The sequence below is a fragment of the Tachysurus fulvidraco genome, chromosome 18, assembly GCF_022655615.1.
Source record: "Tachysurus fulvidraco isolate hzauxx_2018 chromosome 18, HZAU_PFXX_2.0, whole genome shotgun sequence".
Lineage (NCBI taxonomy): Eukaryota > Metazoa > Chordata > Actinopteri > Siluriformes > Bagridae > Tachysurus > Tachysurus fulvidraco.
The window spans coordinates 8,045,485-8,068,602 of NC_062535.1; the positions used below are offsets into that span (position 1 = coordinate 8,045,485).

At 39.0% G+C, this 23,118-nt stretch overlaps 1 protein-coding gene across 3 annotated transcripts in view; it reads right to left on the reverse strand.

Moving 5' to 3' along the window:
- Positions 1-760: 760 nt before the first annotated feature.
- Positions 761-23,118, reverse strand: part of LOC113648648 (rho GTPase-activating protein 6) — a 124,995-nt gene continuing 102,637 nt past the window's right edge. For 2 of the 3 annotated variants that reach the window (XM_027155917.2, XM_027155920.2), the window contains exons 5-13: positions 20,963-21,158; positions 20,803-20,858; positions 16,954-17,104; positions 16,162-16,310; positions 12,402-12,581; positions 9,208-9,299; positions 7,756-8,039; positions 7,520-7,591; positions 761-4,736 (exon numbers count right to left, since the gene is read on the reverse strand). In XM_027155917.2, coding sequence (XP_027011718.1) covers positions 4,246-4,736; positions 7,520-7,591; positions 7,756-8,039; positions 9,208-9,299; positions 12,402-12,581; positions 16,162-16,310; positions 16,954-17,104; positions 20,803-20,858; positions 20,963-21,158 — 1,671 coding nt within the window. In that variant the 3' untranslated portion in view covers positions 761-4,245. The remainder of the gene's footprint in view (positions 4,737-7,519; positions 7,592-7,755; positions 8,040-9,207; positions 9,300-12,401; positions 12,582-16,161; positions 16,311-16,953; positions 17,105-20,802; positions 20,859-20,962; positions 21,159-23,118) is intronic. The other variant, XM_027155918.2, reaches the window with a different exon arrangement.

The window sequence follows — 23,118 nt, forward strand, 5'->3', positions numbered from 1 at the left end:
TAGGACTTTAGGTTCCTGTCTGGAAGATTCTTGACTCAGACTTACTTTAGGAGTTCCTAATTGGTTTGGTCCTGTTAGGATTTTGAACTATATAGTCTTTATACCTTGAATCCTGCCTTATTGTTTTTTTTTTTTTTGTCTTGCCTCGTTAACCGTCATAATTTTTTTCACCTGTCTGTGATTTTTTTAGGTCGTTTATAGTCCCTGTGTTCCTTTTGGACATACTGTACCTAGAAAGTACTTAAAAGTAGTTTGTGTTTATGTTCTGATTGCTTATGATAGCATGCTAGGATGGTGCATTTCTGGTGCAAGTGTTTGAAGTAAAGTCGGTGTGGTGTCTCCCTCACCACTGACGGTTTATTGCTCTATAAAGAACAGTTTATGTAGTAATGGGTGAGTGAAAGCACAGTTTCAAACAGAGCTTTGGTTTCCTGTTTTCCACTTCCTGGTTTTCAACAGTTCCTGATTCTTGTTTCACTGCTGTTTTAGTTTTGCTTTGAACTCCCCCCTGATTGTTGGTCACACCTGTCTCTGGTTATCGATCTCCATGTGTCTCATTAAGCCCCAATTGGCAAAATATTTACTTCTCCTTGTTTGTGTTATGGCTAACTTTCAAATGTATTTATGTTACATTTCTATTTCATGTTCCCCTGGTGTACAAACAACCGGTTTGTTCTGTCCTTTTAAGATTTTGTCTACAGTGACTTTTCTTGTACGTGATATAACTCTTGCACATGATGACACACAGCTTGAGACAAAATCAAAACTTGCTCTCATTTATTCTTTGAGACTTGCTGGGAAAACAAATAAACAAAAATGAAAAACAAATTTAAAAAAAAAAGTACAAATAAAATACCAAAGCAAGCTTCACAGCAAATGTCAGAACATACGAAAAGCATTTTCGGCATGAAGTACAAACGATTCCTTATTACGATCCTAATATTGAATTTATAACATATTTATACATTATATTTGAGTCATGGATTACAACATCATGACATAATTATAACCAAATTTTAAATGCAAATTAAGAGTTCTCCCATAATAACAAAACTAATAGAAAAGCTCAGAAATCAAATTAACATGAAAGCTCTGCAGCGGGAAGGCAAAGTGCGGTGACTAAACTTCGGACAGAATTTTCATTATGGCTGAAGAAGAACCTGGTGTGAAAACAATATTCAAAGCACTTTTTAGGACCTTTGGAGCCTTTTCTCTTGAACAGCTACTGCTATTTCCAACAAATGTATTAGAATAGATATCATTAGAAGCCTAGAATGCAGGATTTATGATTTAATTTGCTGTGAAAGTTATTAAATGGAAAGAAAAATGATGAAATCTGACCGAGAGGTGTGTGATAGCACTATGATCAATTCATACGAGCAGCTAATAGGTTAGATTTAGATTTTAACAAGGTATACTCCTGGCACTTTATTTCTATATTGTTAAAATAACCTGTAGTCAGGATATGAAGCTGCTTAAGGTGACTTTCCAGGTTCATTAAATTTGCTGCTGATTAAAATTACGTACACGTACACTGTAAGACATTTCATGGTTTAAACGTAGAGAGGAAAGATCACCTGCTGCCATAAACACATGAGTAACCTAAACTTTGAAGATAAGCTTTATTTCAACTCACAACTAGTCAAGACGATGAAATACTCCAATTCATAAAATTGACCTTGAGTTAAAGAGAAGAAATAAGTTCACATAATTCAATGTACAATGTGTTTTAAGCAAATCCTATGCAATTCTCTGAACTCTGTAGTTTGCAGTCTGAGTTTGGAATATCATTGGGCTCGACTCAAAGCTAAGTGTGAATAAATGTGATAAGAAATTCTATGATCATACTGTATATGACAAGTTACCAATCATAAGAGTGAATGGAAAATGCATTCAAGGTAATACGACTGATGTTTAATATCAAAAGGGAGTTGTGTTGAGCTGTAAGTAACCGGTTTAAATGTTTGAAACAAATGTCACTGGTAATTTAAAACAAAAGTGGGAATAAACGGTAATTTAAATAAAGTAAACATTGCAGTATAGGGATATTAGTATGCTCTGTTTAGCTTTACCTGCTGATTGAAGACAATGCTTGTGTGTGTGTGTGTGTGTGTGTGTGTGTGTGTGTGTGTGTGTGTGTGTGTGTGTGTGTGTGTGTGTGTGTGTGTGTCATGGTATAGGGTGTCACGATATAGGGTGTGCGAATGGATTGATGCAAATAAATAATTCTCATTCCTTCTACCAAGCACTGATGATACTGCACTTGCTCACAATATACAGTAAGGGACAATTTGCTTTAATGTTGACTGATAAAAGACCGTACACACACATACACACGGAAATATTAAAAGAATTATAGGGAAAGGGTAGGGAATTTAACGCTCAGGTTTTCATCCTGAAATACAGTGTGTGTGTGAAATGAATTGAAAATAGTGCCATAGGAATTCATAGGAATTCTGATTAGATTCAGTCCATTTGATTTTGTAGGATTAATTATAGATGAAAGCACAGAAATAAACAGCGACTGATAATCCCGTCCTCTCGTCCATCGACACAAACAACTGACCTGATATTTTTGTGAATTATTTGATTCTTATGAAAGTTTTTTTAGTCAAAATCTTTAGTCAGTTATTTGAGTTTTTGTACGATTTAATCATTTCAAGGTTTGTAATATTTAATTTTCAGACATAATTTCTCTATTAGCATTTTTTTCCTTTACCCAGATTATGAAACATCACATCACAACATTCTGTAACCATTTAATTAAACCAACAGTCGAATAAAAAGAGGAAAAGTGCAAGAGATGCCAAATCTATATTGGCTTCAGCTTTTGTTCCTTCTGAACCAAAGGATGTAACTGGAATCAACCAAAAAAATTGTATTTCTAGTCTGAATTTGCTAAATGTATTAAAGGCACAATCTATTCCATATAAGCAGGTTGTCTTTTTTTTTTTTTAGGACATTTTAAAACGTGTTCGTCTGGAGAACTGATATTCCTCTAAGTGCTATGGGGAAAAAAGTGAACACCAAAAAGCACCAGCGTTTGATTGAAACGTTTGACTTAGAGGATTGCTTTTCGAGAGTAAAGCGTAACAGACAGTATAGGTTGGGGAAGTGTACACAGAGAAGACAGTGATAGAAAGGACAAAGTCATTACAGATAGCTAACTGCCTATGTGGTAATCTGTTCATTAATGATTAACGTAAGTCAACATAGCACGTACTGTTAATCTTGGCAGAGGATAAATGGATAGATAAAGTGTTGAGGGTATTTAGCTTTAAAACTTCAACTTAAAATATAAAATATAAATGTATTTTATTACATATTCATTACAAGCAGATGTTCATAAACTTGCCATTACATCCACGGTACTTTAGCAGTGCATTATACTGTATAAACCTTGCTGTTGTACAGGAGAAGTGACTTTCTCTCATAACCGCACTAATTCGACATACTGTACTGTATATGTTAGCATCTGGGCCAGAGAGGAACCCGCGGCTCCAAAAATGTTAACGTCCGTTATGAAATGCTATACAATTCGACTCATGCGTTATTCTATCAAAAGGCATACACATCCTTAATTAATACAAAATGGCATCTCATTGTCCTGGTATCCTTACTGTGCTGGAGGTAAGAACAAATCTCTTTGTATACATTTGATTTAGCAGCTTTTGTTTTGGCAATATTCTTATTTTTGTATATACACAAAAAGGAGTTGAGCTTGTAAAGGTAAATGACCCCATGTCATATGATTCAGTGCAAACATGTAACTTTTTTTTTGTTTGTTTTTTAAAGGAAGTGACTGTAAGCAGATACGTAAAAGTCGGAGAATAGTGTATTTATCCATAAAAAATGTCAATGATCTTACATTATCTTTTGTTTGTGTTTGTTTGAGAATTTTAGGTACCTGGTGTAGAGGCAGTAATGTTGGCTTCCCAAGCGAAAGTGAGTTTCCAAGCGGAACTAGCAAGCGAACATGAGCAAGGCCATCTTTTGTTTTTTTGTTTTTTGGAATAGAATAGATATGACACCGGGTGCACTGTCAGTTTAGTGAGCTGTGGTTTCAGTTTAGTGAGCCTGGAATCCTCCTTGCACCTCTACTGGCTTCTGCAGTGCAAATTGGCTCCACTGCTTGATTACCGTCAGAGAAGAACGAGGAGCTTAGCATCAAAACCTGTTCATAAGTCTGTACATAACACGCATAAGGCAGTGGTTCCTGTATATTAACATGCTGAATTCCTTTAATCATACCAGTGTCTCAGGTAGCGTGTCAGCATTGTCTGAAGACAGCAGCTGCCAGATGTGCCACCTGTCCCTCTGCCAGTCTTGCCATTCTGAGCTGGTGGGCATGCGTGTGCCTGTCGATGAGGATGAGTTCTGGTTGCTGGTCTTCCCGAGCTGCTGGGGGTGCTGCTGAGACTGCGACGGGATTGAATTAGACGAAACTACTGAGGGTGTTAATCTGGAATGTCTGTAAGGTGGAGGACGTGCTTCATTCCTATTGGTGGGTTTGGGGTGAAGGGTGGGGCTTGGTGTGCTAAGGGGGCTGCAGACAGGGAGGTCCTCTGAGCTGCTGGATTGTAATTGGCCATTGGGTTTCAGGTTCAGGTTGAGGCCTGTGTGAGGCCCTGCGGTGCCTTGTGGGAAATTTGCTCTGCTTACAGTGGGCGGTGTCCGATCGTCGGTTCCGTCCCTGGAGCTGCGAGAGCTTCCTTCGGATATGTTGCCACAAGAGCCTGGAACATCAAACCAACAGTCATTTTATTGAAATAGTACCTCCAACATTTTCAAACAAGCATCACACCAGTTCTGATCACATGCCTCATGATCCGCAAGCTAGAATGCTCATATCGTCGCTATCGGGCAGAATCCTCGTATCTCCAAAACCATTATTTTTCAGGAAATTAAAAAAAACACCGTATTTCATTGTTATTAAACATTGTATCGTTAAAGTTGTTATTATACCTTATATTGCTATCATATACTGTTGTGTACCAACATTAACACAACATTTTCCCAAAGTCACGTTTTACCAGAGATACAAGCTTTATGACTTGGGAGCAGGGCGATACGAGATCATGCGATCATTGATAAGAACGGTACGGACACAGACGTCGCTGCTGCCAGCAGTGTTCAATAAAGTCTGCGGTCATGTTGAGCCTTTTGACAAGAGACAAGGCTTCAATAGTTAACCAAAGCTAATGACTGTAGTTACATACATCTTCCTAAACTCTATTTTAAAAGTTTAAGAGCTGTAAGTGATGCAATACAAAACACGATAAGCTGATTAGGCGGACAGTTGAAGTGTCCAATGGAGTTAAGAGATTTGCGCTCAAGCTATTTTCAAGACTTTAGATTGGTTAATAACTTGTAAAAATAACAGACCCATAGCATCGATAACGACCAATAGCATCGATATGTGAAAAAATATGAAATGGACAAAATTTGGACATAGGAAGTTTCCACCCGACAGCGACGATATGTACATCGAACTATAAATGATATATTTTCACACATGAAATATTTCCCCTGGGTGTTTATAAACTTCAGGTAAACAGAATCCTGGGTTATCTTGTTTGACGTTTCACACTGCTCATATTTTTTTTCCGGGGTTAACAATTTAATCCTGTCTATTCATAATCAGACATTTCACTTCATCAACAACCCTGATTGGTTAAATATAGCACACAAACGCTTTAAATAACACGTTTATTAGTCTCTTAGTCTCTTAGCTAAAATCCTCCTGAAACGCATAAAGGCAGGAAAAGAAAAAAAAAGCGACACACAAAAGAAAAGAGACTAAAAACAAAACTTCAACCACTGTTTACACGACATGCTGTGTCTGTACGGAGTACTGTTTCATTCTGGATTGAGTGTTTATTGCTAAGCATCTAGCTGTAACATTCTAACACCACATCGTTTTACACTGTACACAAATCACAGAGTTTCATAACCACGGGTAAAAAGTAAATAGTCTGTGTTAAAGCAGGGTTTAACACGACAATATCCCTGGGTTAAGTTTGATTGTTTATGTAAGGAATAATACATGACAGGTTGTTCTGTTATTATCAGATTTTTTTTCCAATAACACTATTTTATTTGGATCATAATCTATAAATCTTTGAACCTGTACAGTATTTTCTCATTCGTGTATATCTTTTTCAGTAAACACGTTATCCTACTCAGGACTGTACAGAATTCGTAGTATTAGTATTTGTAGTAGTATTTTCGAGAGTGGGGATTGTCTGGACTTGGATCATCTCAGAAGCCAAGTAGTTTAAGGAGTTAATATTCTTTTTAGCTGTCTAAACTAAATCTTATAGGTTTTTTTTCATATACTCTACAGTATATATCAAACTGTATTTTCCATTATGGAAGAAACCATATGAGTCTGTAATTCTCTCGATGTCTTTGTCTCGTCTCTGTCTTGATCTCTTCACCAGTTTTTATTCATCTTTGAAATCATTTTTTCCATTGTTCAACGTTTTCCATGATCTGGATGGGAAAGCTCTTTTTCTTCGCTAAGTCTAAGTTCAGGACTGCATCTGACTTCTTGCAGTTCATCAAATTTGATTTAGAAAGCCTTCTAATGCTTTAGCTATGCTCCAGATCGAATTATTTAGGTCCTTTGCTGGTGTTGACAACTCTTTAGTCCGCGTTTTGAGATACAACAGGCATCTCATGCCACATCTGGGAATAATTCCTTTTTAGTCCTGAACATTAAATTATTATGCATTGGCTCAGAGATACACAAGAAACAACTAAGAAGCCAACTGTCCAATTAGGTTTGATTTTCTAAAATGGTACGACTATGTGTACGGGGCTGTGAATGTATATAAAGACAAATTAAAGATAGATAAGTCCTAATATACAGAGATGCCACCGAAAGACAGGTAAATGTTATTATAGTATGTCTTTATACAGTATGATTATATAGAATAAGGACCCTTACTTACAATAACAACCATACAGAATGTATACTAGTCATTATTTTATGTATCTATCTTGTTTAATCTGTTTGCACAAGCTTGCACACATACACTTTATGCTGATTTAACATTTAACTTGAGGTTAATTTTTTTAGCCCTTAGGTCTGTGTTGTCTGATGCAGTGCTGTGTCTTTAAAGAGCATAAAGGGTCCTGGGGGAATGCTGTTTTATTTCACTATGTACTGTTTCGGCTACTGTAAATGTGGTCAAAATGACAATAAAAGCTTCTTGTCTTAATTATAATGGAATCTTTAGTTATAACCGTTCCTCCCGTGTCTTTGTGGGATCTTTAATTTTCTCCAACATTGCAGAAACAAGATGGTGGATCAGTAATGTTGAGCTTCCTCTGTACTGTACAGTATGTGAACGTGTGAGAGAGATGGACTGGCATCTAATACAGGGTGTTTTCCCACATCATGCGCAGGTTTCTGCAAACCCAATGCAACTCAGGATGAAGAGATTACTGAAGACTGCTATTACTGTACTGTATATCTAGCATACTAGAGCTGGAGTCCTTTCTGTTGTGGTACCTGTATAAGGATGTTCTTGCAATCCTGGCTTCAGCGTCGTGTGCCACGCACCCCAGATGTTAGCATGATCTTCTGGAATATACAAAATAAAATGTTTTACATTATATCACACATGCCATAATGGCTTTGGGGAATGATGATTACTGTATATGTCAATAGATATTTGTTTATATAAGCAATCAAAAGAAATTTCCTGGGCTGTTTTACTAAGGCTTAAAGGATTTGTTTTAACTCACCCTTTGTTGGGGACCAGATATTCGACAAAGTGTCCCTGCTGCGTCCGGTCACCTGTCCCACCAGGCTGTACTGTTCCGGGACGCAGAAGAGCTGCTCTGTGCTGAGGACTCGTCCACAATGGACTTCACCCTCTTTGGCCAGGTCTCCCCCTCTCCTCTCAGACAGCACAGGCGAGTTGTTGTCATAGGGAGAGACTTCGCCACTGGACGCTTTGTTGGAGTCGCTGGACGATCGGCACTCGCTCAGGGAGAGGGATGCCTCCGAATTTAATAACTCAGCACTTCTGGAGAAGATGCAGCGATGGAGATAATCCTCATCACTAGACTATAACATCATATGTGTGTATGCACTGTGTGTTGTTGATAAATCCTTGGCCTTTTTTTTTTTTACTTTACTGCAACTATTTTTAGATTTTGAATTAAGGAAAAAAAAAGTAAAGCCTTTAAAACAGCATTGTGTTGCTTTTTTAGAACTTATATCTGAATATATTACTTTTAACATGATTGTATATAATTGTTTTATAAAAAGAAAGAAACAAACAAACTGTGAAGTACAAACTGAAGTAGCGAAACACACAGATGGACGGCAACTCAACAAAGAAAAGGTGACATAAACAAAAGCTCGACAAAGATATGCTGAAACATGGGAATATTAATAGGTGGAATTTGGTGATCTGTGGAAACACATGACAGGTTGTGATTGCTCAGTGCTGATGGGTAACGCAGTCCAGGGCTGGTTTGGCATACCGTTGCCAGAAGGATTAATAGGTAGGTACAGAAAATGTTAACTTTTTGCTCTAACATGCTTGTTTATAATTTCTGTCTTAAATTTAATATTTATCTGTATAATAATAACTAAATGTCTTGGTTTTGTGTTTTCTTCATTTTGTCTTAATGTTAGGAATATTTTGGCCTCATCTAATAATCTTATTGTATCTATAAACATGACCTCAGTATGTTTATTATAATTCCATATAATAGAATAAATTAAATCCTACTAAGTAAGCCTAAGCTTATTATTTTGGCTGCAATGCTACCTCTTGTCCGGCAGATGGCGATATATATCAATAAACTTATATTAGTTCTCTGGGTGTTATGGATGTGAGAGATGGTTCTTGTGAAAAATTCACGATTACCATAGTAACAATTACGATACGATATATATTTTTTGAACACATATGTAGCTTTTCTGATATTGTCTGCGTGTTTGTGTTGCAGGATGACTTACTGTGATGTCTTGCGATACATATCAATAAACCTATATTATTTCTCTGGGTGTCATAAATGAGAGATGGTTCTTGTGGAAAAACCACGGTAACAATTCACGATTGCGCTAGTAACAATTAAGATACGATACGTTTTTTTTGTTTTGTTTTGTTTTTGTTTGTTTGTTTTTACACATAGCAGCTTTTTCGATTTTATCTGCATGTTTTGTGTTGCAGGATGACTTACTGTGATGCCTTGCGTCGTAAGAGGTAGTCCACCACGTCAGGATCTGTCTCCAGCAGGTTCATCAGCACCTCGTTCTGCAAGTCTGCAGACACCTGCAGGTAAATACCACATTTTATGCAACCTTTTAACATTTCTGCTAATTTATTCAGTAGTCATCATTACAATGAATTATTCACTGACTTCAGGTAGATCATTTGCAGGGTGAGAAATGTCGAAGTGTATGTATAAGTCCTGGGAGTTAAGGTATAAATCAAACCTTCCCCAAACATTAACATAATGTATTAATTCCTTATGAAATTTTTCATACATTCCACAAAGTTTTTTTTCCTCAAGTTAGAGATGTTATGGGTAAAGAACTCCGGCACCAGCTGAAACCCTTCCTCCATTTACACGATGCTGCTGCTGGAGTTTTTTAGTTAAGTCTCTACATTCAGGCTGAAATCAGGCCTGAAATTCATGCCAAACACACACAGCACATCTACGAGTCACGTCTATTGTCTCATAAAGGATTTAACCAGAGTGGTCTCAATGACATCAGTTTAAAAGCTCATTAAAAAGATGGAATGAATGAAATAGGGTAACCGTGGGTAATAAACACTTGTGCGATGGACAAGAAAGTGTAACCCGAGAGTGTGTGAGCTCTGTGGTGTGTCTCAGTGTGTACAGACTATGCACATGATCATACAGCGTATTATTCGCATCCGTCTGAGGTTTTTTTCTTTCCTGCTGCACTCAGCTTGTTGTCAGCTTGAGAGCAGAAGATAAATCAGTAGTTATGCTGGGAAACTGATCCCTTTTCAGACTTAAGTGAATTTATTTTAAATGTTAATTTAACTCAATTAAATGTTAATTATATGCATGCAGTTCATGCCTCTGAGGTTGCCAGGTGTTGTATAGAGCTCTTAGTGTAGTGTCCAGACCACCTACTTTTAAACAATTACTTTAAAATCTGGTTAAGAAAAACTGATCAAATTCTATGGGTAAAATAACCCGCTATAATACATTGTACACTTTCATTAAGATCATTAAGATTTTCAGGGCAGCATTCCATCTTAAAGTTTATTCATTCATTCATTCATTTTCTACCGCTTATCCAAATTTCTCTGGTTAGGATACACCCTGGACGGAGAGCCTCGGGGGTTTCCTCCGGGTACTCCGGTTTCCTCCCCCGGTCAAAAGACATGCATGGTAGTTTGATTGGCATCTCTGGAAAATTGTCCATAGTGTGTGATTGTGTGTGAGTGAATGAGAGTGTGTGTGTGTGTGTGCCCTGCTATGGGTTGGCACTCCATCCAGGGTGTATCCTGCCTTGATGCCCAATTACACCTGAGATAGGCACAGGCTCCCCGTGACACGAGAAGTTCAGATAAGTGGTAGAAAATGAGTGCGTGAGTGAGTGAGAGAGTGTTTCGCCGCACGTTCACCGTTAACATATGAACACATATTTAATACAGCTCCAAAATGTCACTCTGTTGTCTGTTGTGTAATTTATATTGCTCAACGCATTAATGCCAAGGTAAAATATAGTGGTTTTACTGTTGTCAGACAGTGGTGTTAGACTTAATACGGATTCTTGGCACAAATGGATATTGCGCAAAGCAGAAGCATTTAAATTCAAAGACTAAGTAAAGACTAACTGAGACATGACTTCGTCTAGGATGGATAAACTCCACCCCGTGTGTGTAACTGTCTAAGCGGCATTTAAATCTATAAATAATTCCAAAAGTTTATCTCCGAAATAAAAGCATTTACTCAACTCTGAATATTCCTATTTACTTAGCGTTGTGCAAAGCTTCGGGAGGATCCTTAAACATCGAAATAGAATTTAACATGAAACTACTGCATATGTCCGACATTTCTCCGACCTCTAGCTTTATTTTATTAGTACACTTCAATTACTCCCTGGATGTGAATAAAATATAAACAAAAAACAGTTGTGTGCAAAGGTTTTTTCCCTAATGCATTATATGGGAACAACTGGAAATTGTTCTTCTCTTATAATTTGTGTACAAAAAAGAATGTAAACGTTTACTGCAATAAGTCAATCCAAAGCAATAACACTTGTAAACACAAATGTCAGGAAAAGACTAGAAGTATGTTTCGTATATCAGTATCTCTCGCACTGTACAGTGATCCCTCGTTTATCGCGGTTAACGGGGACCGAACCCCTCGCGATAGGTGAAAATCCGCGAAGTAGGATTGGCCCTAAGTTTGACCTTTTCACTGATGGTCATCATCTTCCTCTTCCTCTTGGGCTCAATAGAGGAATCTTTCGCAGGGGCACGGCGCTTAGGAGGCATCGTAAGGGCTTAACGAAAAGTTCATTTCGAACACAATACGCGAGACACAGTTGACAGCGTGAACGAGAGTGGCGAGATACAACAAGGGAAGAAGCTGGGAGAGGATGCGATGATGCGCAGCCAAATCAGCTCAGATCTCGCGCCGGGAACCAATCATGTGCCTTGTCTGAGTGCCCGTGGGTATGTACAAAGCCTCTGAGAAGAGTTTCTCTCTTTGTCTGGCATCCTGGGAAACCGTTTTTATTTTTATTTTTCGATGAATATTTTTGAAAAATCAGCGATGCACTGAGGCCGCGAAACTTGAACCGCGAAACTTGAACCGCGAAGTGGCGAGGGATTACTGTATATGCAAAAATACTGCTTCTCTTTTAATGTACAAACAACTTCACAATTATCGGAACAAGCAAGGTTGGTTAAAGCTTTAGGTTGTATTTAGCTTTATATTAATGACGAGTTTGATAGATGGATCCATGAAAGGATGTACAGTATATGAGTCCATAGAATAGAATTTCTGCCTTTATTTCCAGGTATTTACATATGGATTTGTCACCACATGGCTTCTGTTTCCATACATTTTTTATTGGATGTTGGGTTTGTTTTTTTTGTGTGTTTGTTTTGGTACCCAGGTTTGTCCTGTCTCACTGTTTAAAAAAAAACGAGTCAGTGAACGTCTAGTCATTGTCTAGCACTGGGCATCTGAAGACCAACATGAAGACCATTCTGAAGCTGAAACACTGCACAAACATTATGTATAGCTAATATGCTCACAAAAGAAAGAAAGCACTGGTGTACTAACAACCATACATCAAACAGGTCAGCCAAGTGAAAAAGACAACAGCAGTTGATGACATGATGTGTAGTGAGAGCTGTATCTGAACGCATTTTGTTGCTCACCATGAAAAGCTCTTCATAGCTGGCGATCATCCTCTGTACCACAGCGATGACGGCCGTGGACTCCTCGGCCCGGGCTGAGCTCTGAACGCTGAACTCTTTATCTGAACTTTTCTGTTTGTGCAACAGGTTTGGCCCAAAGATGGTGGCCAAGTTGATTGACGTCATCTTGTTTCCTGTAACCTGTCAACAAACAAACGTAAAATATATATTCTTTATTTATATATATACATATGAGAGAGAGAGAGAGAGAGAGAGAGAGAGAGAGAGAGAGAGAAAGAGAGAGATTCTCATGCATGTCTATCATCTTGAAATATACATATCATTCATTGCATTTTCGAAAGTGAATCAATAACAACACAGAATCCCATTTTATTTTTACATGAAAAAGGTAAAAAGTAAAGTAAAAGAATTACAACAATAACAATAATGGAAAGAAAGTCAAAAGAAAAATAAGAAAACAAACCAACCAACCCCCCACCCCCCGGGTCCTGGCCCTTTTTAATTATCGAATACAAATCATTTAAAATTTACAAAAGAAAAAGAAAACCTAATCCGGCAAAACCTGAAGGCCTATGAAATATGAAGTAAACGGTCACCATTTACGAAAAATCCTGGAGGTATTACCTCTTATAGTACTGTATATTTTATTTTCTCAAGCTTAATAAAACACGCTGTATCCTTTAGCCATTGTGAGTGAGATGGTGGGACAGAGGACTTCCACTGAAGACGAAGGCGACGTCTGGCCAACAATGATGTAAAGCTAATGACTTCTTTTTGCATAGAGTTTAACTGAGATGTTTTATATGGAAGTCCAAATATAGCAATCAATGGGCAGGTGTCACGGCGAGGCAAAGGCGAATGAGGATCCAAATGCAGTAAAGAGATTTATTGACAAAAAACAAGAAAACAGGTAAACTGACAGGCAGGCAGGCAGGCAAAACAAGACCGAACACAGAACTGACAGGAAACAGGAACACTGAAACGACTAGCACCAGGGAAGTGAACAAACAGAGAATATATAGGTGACAGGAACAAATGACAAAGCAGAGACAATCAGAGACAATCAGAGACAAAGACAACACACCTGGAGGAAAGATTGAGTACAATTAGTGTCCATGGTAACAAATAAGTGGGCGGGGCCAACAATTAACAGCAGGGAATGACAGCAGACAGAAACAAGGAAAACACAAACAGACTCATTACAGCAGGGTTGCAAATGTACACCAAAAAAATAACCCGCCCAATAATTATATAGTCGTGGACAGAAGAAAAACATGTGACTCGGGTGGCATTGTGCGTCAGAGCATCTGTCACATTTGTCCTCGACATCTGGGTCAATTTGAGACAATCTATATTTAGAAAAATGCACCCTATAAATGATCTTAAACTGGATAAGTGCGAGACGAGCACACGAGACATTACCGAAGCCATTCACAACACTACCCCCCGTCCCCCCGTCCCCAAGTCCCAGTTCTCCCTCCCCCAAGCAGCCTTTGTTTTGGAGGTAGGAAAGTGAATCTTAGTAATATCCTTGTGTGAAGGGAGAGAAATACCACACTTGATCGCTGTACTATGATTGTGTAATTACATTATTAGAGGTTCCTTTAAAGCCACACAAGGATTAAGACTTTAACATTGTCACTACAACTCCATGAACTCTCCAAGATTAATTTTTTCTCACATCACAAAGAGGATTAAGTGTGTGTGTGTGTGTGTGTGTGTGTGTGTGTGTGTGTGTGTGTGTGTGTGTGTGTGTGTGTGTGTGTGTGTGTGTTGGGGTGGGCAGGGGGTTGGTAGGGAATCCTTGAGTGTGTTTTTTTTATGCATATCAAAGGAAATCTTACAATTCTAGTGACTACAATAAGACTAGCCTTCTCTACAGAACTACTAAACAAAACACCACCTTTATTTTACCCTTAGGGACCTAACTAACTCACACACTCGCACACCGCCCTGCTTCCTTTCCCATAATCTCTCACTGGGTCTCAGTAGGAACACGAGTGTGATGAAAATGTTCATCGGTGTTCCCCTCCTGAGCGTGAAATGAGTCCGGTTTCCTGTGCAGATAGGCATGTGGGAAAGTACACCGAGAGCATAGGCAGGATTGGGAGTATTTAGGAACAGACCGAGCATCTGAGAGTCTACATCATGATGCCTGATTTTCTACAGATTAACAATGAAGCAATGAAGAACTAAAGCATGGGTCTCCACTACATTATGCAGTGCAAACACACACCAAGAAAAATAAAACCCAGATTACAACACAAAAACTGCGGGGTGTGTGTGTGTGTGTGTGTGTGTGTGTGTGTGTGTGTGTGTGTGTGTGTGTGTGTGTGTGTGTGTGTGTGTGTGTGTGTGGCTTGCTACTACATGTAACATGGAAATATCTATGGAACAGAATAAGGCATTTGATCAAACTATGTGATGAAACCGAGTGTATATTGTATGTCTGAGGGAAAAAGCTTAGTTCTAATGCTAGACTCCGCGGGCTTATCACTCCTCCGGCTTTATTGAATAGCAGACCAAACATGGAATAGATATTTGGAATGCAGCGTTAAATGGCAACCAGATACTGTTACAATTGAGAAAAAATATATGGCCAAATGTATATATGGCCAAATGTTTGTGGACACTTCACCTGTCTGTACTTGGTGAACATCCAGGCTTAGTCTCCTATCCTAAGTTCCACACTTCTAGTCTGATTTATTGATTTATTTATTTGTCTCATCAACCTTATTTACCAGATCTTGGTCCTTGTGACTGTTTTATCTCTTTCTAACCCTAACCCCAAGCATTTTTTAAGGTCTGACACCACTTGGGAAACGCACCAGACTAAAAGAATATTCTACATAACACTAAACCTGCAATTACATTGATGCAACATCGAAAATCCAGGAATTTTTGTAATTAAGACACGCCTCTTTTTACGCAAACTCCGCCCCATGTATCGTGACTTTCTATGTAACTATCGAATACTTCTGAAGAGTAGAACTGTTATGAAATTTACATTTACAGCATTTAGCTGTAAGACACTGTAATCCAGAGTGACTTAGATTTTTATTTCGGTTTATACACCTGAGCAATTGAGGATTAAGGGCCTTGCACAGGGGCCCTGCAGTAGCAACTTGGTGGACCTGGGATTCAAACCCAAGACCTTCCGATCGGTAGTACAATACTTTAACTCGACTCGGTATCGCCGTAAACAGTATGACTAAAATAAATGTCGTAATTAATAACCAACTGTCGATCTGTTTTAGGTAAAAACTAATATTTACTAATGCCTGTTTAGAATATTTACATGGGCGCACCACAGAGGCAGGCTGCTACAGTAAATTCAGACCAGGTGTTTCAATTAGTGCTCATTTAGTCTCAAATGTAGGCTGACAGTTAAACTGGCCTCCACTGCAGACTGTGAGTATCAGTTTCACGCTGCCTACATAACTATACACTGAGGCCACGTTACTAAATAGCTTTTGAATCAGACATCGAAATTCATGCGATTTCCAGATGTTTTGCAAGAGCCAATCTCTACTGATTGACCCACAGTGGTCTATAAATGACATTGTTGGCTCAACGGCTCACACTAATCTGCTTCTTAGCTCTAAGCAACTGCCCTCAAAGATCGTTCGTGTTTTGCAGTAATCCCCCAAAAAATTAAACACCCCGATCTGTGATGCCTTCACAGATATCACAGATCGAGGTGTTACATTTCTGATTACGGGACTTGTAAGCGCTACTGTATATTAGTTCTGCACCTCACCTCCTGTCCATCTTTGTCGTATCCGTTTTGAGCGTGCTGAGCCACGATGTGCAGAAACTCCAGCAGCCGCTGCAGGGTGTCGCTGTTACAAGGCGGCAGCAGGTACACGAGCAGCTGTGTGACTAACTGCTGGTCTTCTGGGTCCAGCACTATTAAGAATGAAATCCAGGGTCAGAGCTCAAAGATGGCATAGGATTTGTAATCTAGATCTAACCTATACTGTACATTGCGTGTAAGTGATCAGAATGTTGCGACTGCCAGAGAGCCAGAACTGCTCAGCTTCCGCTGTGAGTGGTTTCGGATAAATACTTCCTCCAAATGCATACGTTTAGAATATTCTACTGATTCGTATTCATTGAATTAGTATTCTGCATTGGTATTTCTAGGTCTAGGTCTATAGAGGTCCCAGTTCTCATTTTTGTGATATTTTTGGGAACTTAGCCAGCATTTCCAGGGCGCCACATAAACTTACATAAATTCTACTTTAACGCTGAATTTTTTTTTTCAATTAAATCTTTCTTTTTTTTTTATTCTCGGTGAGAAAATAAAGTTTTTCCATTTTGTAGTTTCGTAGAAACACAGTAACAACCGTTTTTCACATTTATGTTAATATGACAAAATGAACATTTGTTAAATCCGTGTTGAACTACTTAATTTTTACATATTAAATTGACTTGTTTTTTTTTTTGTTTTTTTTATTCTAAGCTTGTATTGGGTTCACTTTAGCTTGATTTCCTTCTCTCGGTGAAGGAGCTGCTGAGGAAAAAGGTTGTAGCCATGTAGGTTTCTCACATGTGGTGTTAATGAAGGCAGTGTAGAGCTCTTTGGTGAGCAGCGGGTCAGCCATGTCCCGGAGGAATTCCTTCAGAAGCGCGGCCACGTCATGGACACTGTGTTCCTCATCCAGCTGCACGTCCACACCACGGTCAAACTCCTCCCGCAGCTGGGGCAGAGGAATCGTATTCAAATCTCATTTAAAGATTTACAAATAAAAAACAGGTTCAGAAAAAAAACCACACTTGTCAGAGTACACAGGTCTTTGTAAAAGCTTAAAAGATTTAAAAGACTAAAATATATAAATCTATATTTATTTACATTTACAGCATTTGGCAGATGCCCTTATCCAGAGTCTTTAATTTAGTATATTACAGTATATATATTATAAACTTAATACTGTATAATATATATATATATATATATATATATATATATATATATATATATATATATATATATAATTAACTTTATGTATAAAATATTTATATATATATATTATATTTAATATAGCACTGAAGTCTCAGAAGGTCAAAATTAAGGTTACAGCAATTTGATGTTGTAGTACTGCATCCTTCTAAAGATTGAACTATTTTACTGGGTCTTTAGCAAAAAGAAAATGCCTGATGCTCTCATGGATTTCCATGTTTGTTTTGAGTCATGATGTCATGCTGTTTCCTGACAGAATAAATAAATTTAGCCCCTGCTTTCTGCTCACAAACTATAAAAATAAATCGTTTTGGATTGCTAATGTTCTTTAACGTTGGATCCTTGAGGCATCTCAGAACGAACAAATAACAGGTGATGTGGTACAATGCGTAAGTTGATCATTTTAGAATTATATGATATAGTCATTTCCGGTTCATTAACCTGATCGGTTGAGCAAGGGTGCCAAGATTTCCTTGAACCACATCAGGATGTTTCACTGTGTGTATCATTCAGTTCGTCTGGGTTAACCATATACAATTCCACTTCCTAATTCCAAACGGTTACTACAGTAGTGTTAGTGTTGCAACATCATCCTGGAATTGGCAAATGATAAATTTCAGGAATCTGAAATATGAAAACTTCTCAGATGAAGATGAAAAGGCAGAAGGCATGGCAATTTTCCCAGAAGCACCTTTAACTGGAAGGTAGAAAAAAAAAAACACCAGGCTAGCTAGCTGACATGCTCTACAGAGTGAAGGTAGCTTCCGTGGGATCGATTCCCACTTCTTCGACTTTCGGCTTTTCCCGTTAGAGGTCTCCACAGCAAATCATCTATTTCCACCTACAGTAACTCTACTCTCGCACCAGTTACCTTCATGTCCTCTTTTAACACATCCATATATCTCTTCTTTGGCCTTTCTCTTGACCTCTTACCCGGCTGCTCCATCTCCAACATCCTTCTACCAATATAACCATCTCCCTCCTCTGTACATCTCCATCTCAACCTAGCTTCTCTGACCTTGTCCCCAAAACAGCCAACCTGAGCTGTCCCTCTGATGTGCTGTGTACAAACAGTGTTGGAGTACAAATGAGCCTATAATTACTTAGACAAAAGAGTAAATACTTTATATTTGCTCACATTGGTACTGTACAGTATTAGTAACACACACGGTTTTACACTATGACACATAAACATGACTTTATAAATCCATGTCTGTTCGTATTCTTTCTATTGTTTGTCTTATAAAACCTTTCTTATTTGACAAAGCCTCTGTAACACGGCCGGTCTGCGGATAAGCAGCTTGTGGACACTACACATGTTCTAAGACTCACTTTGAGCACAAAGAATTCTCCTTAAAGACTGGAACGGTTCACTAGAGCTGACTAGAATGTTCATGCTTTGCTAATCAAAGAATGTGTGTGATTTAGACCAGCGAACACCAAAAAGCAGGACATGCTCTTGGGAGCACGGACGAAACAAGTCCACACAAAGACGGAGTGCTAAGGCTAAGTGAAGCGTCCAGGCAAAAAGCGGTCGAAAATGGAATACTTCCATTACGAAGGACGGAAGATGAATGACAAATGTCTGGAAACGTTAGCTTTTGCATTGTGTTTTTTGCACTGTAAAAAAAAAAACACAGAAGGTTTATAACCCCCTCCCACACAGAGACACGGTCCAGCAAAACATACGACAGCAGATAAAGAAAGGAGCTTCGATCGCTTAGTATAAAGTGCAATAAGCAGGTAGAATGAAATACTTTGTTTACACTATAAATTGAAACGGTAGGATCGATACTACAGGTAATTGGGTAAAAAATAAATCCTAATAATTGTTAGCCTGTGAAATAAATGAAATTCCCCACAATATATTTTGTAGCTTTGAAGTTTATTGTCTCAAACTGACAGCCAACAGTGTCCTGAATAATTTTATATCAGACTTCATTCATTCATTCATTTACTACCGCTTTTTTTTAATCCAAACTACCTCGGGTCATCTCAGGAGTCATCGGGCATCGAGGCAGGATACACCCTGGACGGAGTGCCAACCCATCACAGGGCACACACACACACTCTCATTCACTCACACACTCACACATTACGGACAATTTTCCAGAGATGCCAATCAACCTACCATGCATGTCTTTGGACCGGGGGAGGAAACCGGAGTACCCGGAGGAAACCCCCGAGGCACGGGGAGAACATGCAAACTCCACACATACAAGGCGGGGGTGGGAATCGCACCCCCCAACCCTGGAGGTGTGAGGCGAACGTGCTAACCGCCAAGCCACTGTGCCCACCTATATCAGACTTGCGGTGACAAAATAATTAATTTGTTTATACTGATTGGAAATGTCTAATGAGTCGATTTCTATTCCGACAGCATTAAAGGACGTGTACTGGTAAAAAAAAGATTTCAGTTTCCATTGCACAGTGTATTACATTGTGTACTGTTATGTATGTAATGTATGTATCTTTTGTTCCTGTTCGTCTATTCAGCTTTTTTTTTTTCTGCTGTTTTTTGGTAAGTCAGAAAAAAACTGCATAACACTGTGTGACCCTTTCTGTGCTGTTTCTCCCATCGCTCATCCAACAGGTTCTTCACACAGCGCTCGCTTTCCTGTTTCCTTTGCAATTTGATTCGGATGCGCCCTGGAACCCGGTGATATCTGTTTACTTTAATGAAATAAGATCGCTGTTTGCATTAAGGTGATGTTTTCATCAGAGTACTGAGAGTGTACACCAAGCAAAGCATCACTGTATTCGCCGAAAAGAAAGTGCTTGAGGGCATGTTTAGATCCAGAGCAATTGTACAACTGGTTTAAAAGAAGAGGAAGGAAAAAAATACCATACATAAAACGAGGCAAGTTGGCAGCTTTGTGAATGAAAGATAAAATCAGCTGAAAAATCAGCAAAAAAAAGAAAGAAAAAAATATGTCTGTGACGGGGAAATCCGCCATCTGATTTTTTTTTATCATGTGTTTCATCAGCATAAAAAAGCATGGCACGCTCACTGGCGTCACACCAGTTTCTCTGACTGGCCTAATTTAGAAACGATGATAAAAACGCAAAAAATTTTAAGCCACACGATGATGTAGAATTACCAAAAAAAATAAAAATTGTCTCAGAAAACTATGTACTGTATTTTAACCATCACCATGTACTCTACCTTCAAACCTGCTAACTAATTATTAAAGATGCTGTTTGTAACATTTAAAAGTTTTTGGCTGTAAGAATGCTATCGTTTTGAAGATATGTTATTAAAACAGCAGTTTATAATGCTACTATGGAATAAAGCAGGCTACTTTTAATGCCACCCCATGAGGCATGTCTTGCTGATATTTTGTCACCGCAGGCATGCTCTTTAAATTACAGACCGCTTCTTTAAGGTGAATTTGAACAGTGAAATCTGAAGAGTTGAGCAAGAGCCGTGCTTCCTACCTGCCTCACTCTTTTCTTTGAGCTGCCCACTCGAAATATCCCCACCGTCTGTAGACCTGAGTGGGAGAAAAAAAAGAAGAATGAAGTCATCTGTACACAATTTGGATATTTTTTTTTCCTTTACATCACGCATAGGTGTGAAAGTTCTGAGCATGCGTACCATACTTCTCAAGGTGCTGGCAGCAGCTGTCCAGCACACGTGGCACCTGCCTGTAGATGGGGTTTAGACTCAGCCTCTTGTCCTGCTGCTTCTCCTTCTTGCTGGCTGTCTCAGCCGGCAGCGAGAGCTGCAGGGCCTCCAGCAGACGTGATTGATTGTCGTCCAAATCCGTGATGGAGTCCACAGACATGCCGCCCTACCCGAGACATTAAAAATCATCATGTCTGTCAAGCTTTTTTTTTTTTTCCCCAAATTTCATTTACCTACCAAGCCTCTGCTCTTTTTATTAAAATAATGACGGAATAAAGCTTGTGTACATACCAAAAATATATATTTATATACGGTACCCTCCCTGTCCTCTTTATTAGGTCAGGAGCTTCGGGTAACGTTCACATGAAACATCAGAATGAAGATAAAAGTGTGATCTCCGCACTCTGATCTCTCATGGCATGGTCGTTGGCGCCAGTTGGGCTGGGTTGAGTATTTCAGAAGCTGCTGATCACACACATCTCTAGAGTTTACATGGAATGGCGTGAATGAGGGTTCAGGTAATAAAAGAGGACAGAGCAGAAAGGCAAGTCTGGTCTGAGCTGACAGGAAGTATATAGTATATAGTAACAGAAATAAGTTGTGTTTTTTACAGCCATGGTGTGCAGGAAAGCATCAGTGTACTCCAGATTCTGGATTCCTCTAGAAACAGGTTCAATTCAGTGTTGCAGTTTTGCAAACGGTTTTCATTCGACTCATTGATGTATTATATAAAGAATCTTATTTAGTATGTTAATTAATAAAAGAGGATAATAAGCAGCACCCTAGGCTACGACTCAAATGGTGTATTTTGCGTCATTTTAGAGTGAGTATCCTGTTAACACTTAAAATCCTGAATGAGATAATGACTGTGCCAGTAATATTCCACTGAGGCTCTAAAGCTTACACTGTGTATAACTAAAAGTAGCCAGTAAAAGCCAGGACATGTGGAGGTTTATTTTTTTAATTCGTAGTTGTCCCTGTGGAGGCAGTTGTGGTCAGTCAGGTGAGTAATTACAAAATAAATAGACTGCGGTGCAGATCTGAGCCGTGGCTCTCGAGCGCGTGTATCAACAGTCGAGTGAAATATATGTTTGTTGTCCTGTAACCAACCAGCTCTGGATCTGCTCTGGCTCCGACACCTACTCGTTATTATGAGCTTCGATTCATCTGTATCTTATTATTATGCTGTTTGTTTAGCGTCTCTGCTGAGAAACGCACTTGTGTAACAGCTGGATGTACACAGTGAAGGACAAACTGAACTGCCAAGCTTACACCACTCCCAAGAATACACAGGTACAAACAAGCTCCTTTTCCACCTTCAAAATTGTCCTGCTGGTGAGTTTGCTGGGTCTCCTGAGGTTTGCAGAGGCCTTTGGAATGCATGTAAGTGAGCTATTGTGCTGCTAAAAAAGGGAGGTGGATGATTTAAAGTTGAAATTCCACTGACGCTGTCTAAATTGCCGTGTGTTTCACAAGAGCTTCATTTCCAACTTTTAGTACCAAGCAAATTCTTTTGGCCTTTGAAACTGCTTCACTGATTATCTGGCTCTGGTTTTCAGTTGTGGTATAGTTTCTAGTCCAATAGATGCCGTAGTTGGCTAATAAGGTTTTTGACACTGTCCATGTTTCTGTTTACTCTCTGTTTTTTTTTTTTTTTTTCTACACCCAGATCTTCTCGGTTCCCCATGAACAGTCTATAGCTCATTCTGAACTCATGATGCCTGATCTTCAATACAGTATCTCGCTGTCTCCAGACCTGGCCTGACTTTACATCCAAAATCAATCGTGTCTCATTATAGGTAGTCTACAGTAGAGGTCTTCATGGGTCCACTTAGATCCGAAAACCCGAGGCCCGACCCGAGACCCGAGCGCGTTCAGGTCTAAAAGTTTCACGTGTGCCTCGGACATAGGTCGGGTCTAATAATAGTGGCATCGGGTCTCGGGTAATTTAAAATAAATGTGTTTTTACCGGACGGACCCGAGAAAACCCGAACTACTGTATCTCGCGTGTGTGCATTGACTCGAGTCCTTTTCCAACCTCTCCTCTGCTTGCCAAGACAGATTTTCGCTGAAACAGACCTGTCAATCAATTTTGAACCCACTCTGTAGCGGTTACTTTAGTGTAG